General features: G+C 38.0%; 1 protein-coding gene across 1 annotated transcript; it reads left to right on the plus strand.

Annotated features, from left to right (window-relative positions):
- Window positions 1-580: 580 nt before the first annotated feature.
- LOC125207526 (PHD finger protein ALFIN-LIKE 4-like) lies at window positions 581-4,862 on the plus strand. The gene is made up of 5 exons (XM_048106907.1): window positions 581-871; window positions 1,043-1,075; window positions 3,619-3,847; window positions 4,123-4,258; window positions 4,375-4,862. Exons 1-5 carry the CDS (start codon window positions 781-783, stop codon window positions 4,654-4,656), a joined length of 771 nt encoding a protein of 256 aa, XP_047962864.1. The 5' UTR covers window positions 581-780; the 3' UTR covers window positions 4,657-4,862.
- Window positions 4,863-5,933: the final 1,071 nt, after the last annotated feature.

The raw sequence follows: 5,933 nt of genomic DNA on the forward strand, positions 1-5,933 counted from the left end.
TTCATGGACATACACCAGAAGGAGGCCCATCAAGCACTACAACACGATATCATCGAAGAATTGTGGGCAAATAGAAACCGCGCCCACCGCCCTTGAATTTTTTTTTCTTTGAATTTTTTTTTTGATTTTTTATTTCCATTCGTGTACTTTTTTTTTTTTTTAATTTTCTTCGTTGTAATGTGTACCCGTGTTTAATACAACGAACTTTATTACTATTTATTTGATTTATCTTTATAAATTAAATAAGCTAGCTTTATTATATATAAAAATAAAACAATTAAATTAGTGATGATGTAAAAATGAAATGTTGAGTTAGGGAGAAATAAGGGAGAAATAAGATTAACGAAATCATGCTATCTAAATGACTAAATCCAAATAAAATAATCTGAATCAAATCTTTTGAGTGGATTATTGCTTTATAATTCACGCTGGTTTAGTCATTTATTTGCAAATATTCGTTTACAAAAACAAAACTGATGCGACGGGCAATATTACATTTTGCCATTCCTAAATAAAATAAAATAGAATATTCAATTATCATTAAAAAATACAGAAAAAATAAAAAAATGGAGAAAATTTAAAAGAAGTTAAGTTTGGGGTGTCGGACTCATCACCCAATTCTCAAATATAGTTAAACCCGTTAGATTCAAATCCGCTCCATCATCTCATCTTCTCTCTCTAGACAATTTGATATCCCCTACCGTTAAACCCCCACACAGAATTCCTGCCGCGTTTCCTCATTGTTGCCTTCTCCCGCAAAATTGAGCTCGAGAATCGGAGATGGAGCAAGGCTACAATCCTCGGACTGTTGAAGAAGTTTTTAGGGATTTTAAGGGCAGAAGAACTGGACTCATCAAAGCCCTCACCACAGGTATATATATCTGTGTCTTGTGTCTTATTTGTCCAATTTTTCTTCCCGAAATTCGAATGTTCATCGTATTTTTGTTGGCGAAATAATTTGCTTCCTAGCTTTACGGTGTGTGCATTGTTTTTATTTTTTCATTTCATCCTGTTGATTTTTTGTTTTTGTTTCTGTTTGCAGATGTTGAAGAATTTTTCCAGCAATGTGATCCTGGTAGGATTCCGGTTTTGTACACTGATCAACTTTATTTTTTTTTGGTACATTTTTAATTGCCGGCTTCGTTGTGTGTTTCGGAAATTGATTTTCGATTTTGTAAAATATGCGCGGACAAAATGTTTTGACTTTTGCAAAGTTAACTTGAAGTGAAATTTAGTGTTACATTAGGTTTTGAATCGGTTTGACTGGACCTTTTGATGCATATTTGTGTATTCGCTACTTGTTTCCGTTCGTACGGAGTTTCATTTTGATATGTTTGGGTGAAGATTAATGTATCTGCGAATTGTGATTTTGAACCAACTTAAAACGCCAATTTAGTAGTAGTACTTATTTGTGCCTCACCTAACACCATCAAACTTTGTAACACCTAAAGCCGCAATCTTGACGTACATACGCAGCCGCAGCTGCTGCGGAGGCATTGTGATCCCAGCTGTCCCATTAGTCCTAAAAGCTTGCGCTTCACTTTTCTCTGCTTAATTTCGGGAAAGTTGTGCATTCTGAAATCTTGAAGTCGGGAGTTGAATGCAATGTGATGGTGGGGACCTTGTTGGTTGACATGTACGGCAAAATGTCGTGACATAGCGAGTGCGCGACAACAGTTCTACGAAATGCCTGATAGAAATTTAATCTCTTGGAATGTGATGATTGGGTGGGTACATGTGGAATGGTTATGTGGAAGCTGCATTGGCCTTGTTTGGGATGATGATGGAGAGGGCGACGGTCACATGGAACACACCATGATCGCTGGGTATGCCAGAAATGGGGATATGCTACGGTTAGGTTAGTTTTTTGATGCTGTGCCCGAGGGTTTGAAAACTGTGGTGACATGGACAGTGATGGTCAACATGTACGCCAGCAATGGGAATATGGAGGCGGCATGGGAGGTGTTCGAGAATGTGGGAGCGAGGAATTTCTACGTGTGGTCGGTTATGATCACAAGTTACTTCAAGAGAGGTAATGTGGTGAAGGCAAGAGAGCTTTTTGACGGGATGAGTTTGAGGAATTTGGTGATCTGGAATTCGTTGATTACTGGATATGCACATAATGGGATGTTTAGTGAAGTGATGGATGCTTTTACGAGGATGTAAGAAGACCTTTTTGAACCGGATGATGTCACGCTTGTAAGTGTTCTATCAGCTTGTGCTCAAGCAGGGGTGTTGGATATTGGCAGAGAGATTCATGAGAGGCTTTTGAACAGCAGGATTGAGTTGAATGAGTTCGTTGTTAACTCGTTGGCCGGCATGTATGCAAAATGTGGAGATCTAGGAAACGCTAGGCTGGTGTTTGAGGAAGCATTGGCAAAGAACTCTGCAACTTGGAATAGTTTGATAACTGGATTTGCCGTTCATGGCTGATGCAGGGAGGCCATAGAGCTCTTTTCTAGAATGGAGGAGTCGAGCATGAGACCCGATGAGATCACATTCCTCTCTATTCTATCAGGGTATGCTCATGGAGGTTTAGTTGAAGAGGGATTGGAGCCATTCTCGAAGATGGAGAGATACGGAGTGAAACGCAGTGTGAAGCATTATGGGTGTCTTATTGATCTTCTGGGACGAGCAGGGAGGCTTGAGGATGCTTTTAATCTAGTGAAGGGGATGCCTATGGAGACAAATGACACCATCCTTGGGTCGCTGCTGGGGGCATGTAGAACCTACTCTGATACTTATATGATAGAAAAAGTGTTGGAGTTCATAACTGAGCTTTCTCATCACTGTATACTTCTATCGAATATCTATACAGCTTCTGAAATATGGGAGATGGCTGAGGGAATGTGTGTCGCCTTTTCAGTTAAAGGGTCCGAGAAAATAACCGAATAAAGTGTGCTAGTGACTTAAGGCATTTGACGTCAAGAACCTCTGTTTTATGATTTCATCATTCAACTCTAAGAATTCCAATGGTAGAAAACATACTCACAAAAGCAACTCTAAAGTATTCAGTAGCCTTTCTTGTATAGTTAGTGGATGTTGGAAGTTTGTGTCGCTTACATGAGTTTCTGCATTAGACGACCCTAAATGAGTCGGCTATCCTCTTCAAGAATTCCAATGGTAGAAAGCATACTCACAAAAGCAACTCTCAAGTATTCATTAGCCTTTCTTGAATAATGGATGTTAGTAGTTCGTGTAGATTACATTAGTTTCTGCATTTGACGACCCTAATTGCATCAGCTGTCTTCTTAAAGTCCTTGTAATGTTTCTTCCATTGGCGTGACGACAAGTGAGAACCAGATATATATATGTCCAGATATATATATGTAATAACCAGTTACTTGGAGAGGCCACATTTTGCTGTTTGTGGTTTGAAGTGGGAGCAACGAATCATTTAATATCACTGTGATATTGAAGGTTGAATGTTGTATTGTTGCATTCACAATTTGATATCCTGTGATAGATGTGACGCATGATATACCTTTATCTTTACGCCTGTATCATTTTTGTCATTATTTTTCGCGGTAGAAACTAATTGTGCGTGCACCAATTTTTCTCGTCTTCAAGTGTGTCTTATGCAGTTAGTTTTACATATTTGATGTTTCCCTTTTCCAGAAAAGGAGAATTTGTGCTTGTACGGGTTTCCTAGTGAGCAATGGGAGGTCAATTTACCTGCTGAAGAAGTACCCCCGGAACTCCCTGAGCCTGCGCTGGGAATCAACTTTGCTAGGGATGGGATGCAAGAAAAGGACTGGTTATCTCTAGTTGCTGTCCACAGTGATGCATGGTTACTTTCTGTCGCCTTCTACTTTGGTGCCAGATTCGGATTTGATAAAGCTGACAGGTGCGTGCGCCGGTTATATCTTTTTGGACAGTTCTCATCTTAATAATTAAGTCTGTATTGGGTTGGTTTGCAGTTTATCTTTTGATTTCTGTCGTAGTCTTTTAGAATATGCAGATTATCGTATGACGTATCTATATGAACGCTAATTGTGGCAAATTATTCATGATGGTGTATTTCTAGGGTTTCAGAAGACGGGTGACACCATGTTTATAATTTGCTAAGTTTTTTTGTTTGAGTTTTACTTGTATGATGGAATTCTCCCCTATGTGGTACAGGAAGCGGCTTTTCAACATGATCAACGACGTCCCTACTGTGTTTGAAGTCGTCACAGGTGCTGCCAAAAAACAGCAGAAGGAAAAATCTCTAGTCTCAAACAATAGCAGCAGCAAGTCGAAGTCTAACTCCAAACCGGTAGGGAAAAATCTCCCTAAACGATTTTCTATTTTGCTTCAACTTGTTTTCTGTATCACCCTCAGTGTTCTGAACTTCATGGTAGTAAAATAACAATCTGGCTGTTTTGGTGACAGCGAACAATTGAAAGTACACAGACGAAGTTCTCAAAGCCACAACCAAAAGACGAAGAGCCAAACGATGACGATGAGGGACTAGATGAGGAAGACGAGGATGAGCATGGGGAAACACTATGCGGTGCCTGTGGAGAGAACTACGCATCGGACGAGTTCTGGATCTGCTGCGACATATGCGAGAAGTGGTTTCATGGAAAATGCGTGAAGATCACTCCTGCCAGAGCCGAGCACATCAAGCAGTACAAGTGTCCTTCGTGCAGCAACAAGAGAGCTCGCCAGTAGCCGTCGCTTGGACTGCAAACCCTTAGGTCTGTACCTATTCCAAAACTGGTTAATTATTTCCCACCCTTGTTCTAAGATATCAAGGCCTAACCTGTGAATGTGCACTATCTTATTGGGGAATCTTTTTTATTGTTATTATTATTGGTTGTAGGATTAAGGCTTAACTTATTTCTCTTTTATATGAAGTTTAACTTATTTCTCTTTTATATGAAGTTTAACTTATTTCTCTTTTATATGAAGTTTAACTTCTTTCTCACATTTGTTTCTAAGTCGTAGTATTGTCCCTACAAATTGTGTTGTTACTTTTAAGAAACAGTGTTACTATTGATTATAAGTATAATAAAAAAAAATTAAAATATGAATAATCAGCAGCATGCGGACGGTGATCTTTGCTATAATATCAAAAAATTAAAATATGGATAATCTGCACAGCATGCGGACAGTGATCTTGCTATAATCAGGAAATAAATAAAAATGGTACAGTAAAAATTAATTTTGAAATATGACGCAATTCATTCTCAATGTATCCATTCTTATTTTGCTTTATCTCTCATCCCATCAACTAATCCAGAAACGAATGATGACAAATGAAGCTGCTCTTATAAGTTTAGGAATGATCGTATCATTAGTAGTAGCTATTATTGGATTTACTGTTATTGTCCGATGTCAAAACTATCAACAAATTTATTTACTAGTACTATCTCCCAAATTTAGTTTTGGGATGGAATCCCTAAAGTGTAAATCACTAAGATGAAGCTCTTGGAGAAGCGGAAAGTGACACAATTCAATCTTCAAAAGTCAAAACCACAACATTTGTAGAAACTTGAGACTTGAGAAGTAACCTTCACTTGTTTTCCATTTTGAATAAGCCACCCATTAATACACACTTCTCAAGATAGTTGAGACAATTTTCGTATTTTGGGTACAATGTCATTGTCGCCACGACGAGGATTTGGGAGAATAAATCTGAGGAAGAAATCAATTAAAGAAGAAATTTGGACCTCTAACAACAATGTACTCTGAGTTCACCAATTCAAACATAATTAAATAAACACCTTAATTCCTTAACGGGGAATAAACATATCATTATGATTATCATATGCTATGAATGTTTTCTACAACCTACTTAAGGTTGCGAGAGAGTCCAAAAAATTACATTGAATTAGTCGGTCATAAATTATGTAATTAGATTTTCTAGCTATTCCATACTTAAAATTAAATCAGTTCATGGGTCTTAATTAATTCAAAATGAATTAATATAGCACATATTTACCACT

Source organism: Salvia hispanica, chromosome 2 (assembly GCF_023119035.1).
Source record: "Salvia hispanica cultivar TCC Black 2014 chromosome 2, UniMelb_Shisp_WGS_1.0, whole genome shotgun sequence".
NCBI lineage: Eukaryota > Viridiplantae > Streptophyta > Magnoliopsida > Lamiales > Lamiaceae > Salvia > Salvia hispanica.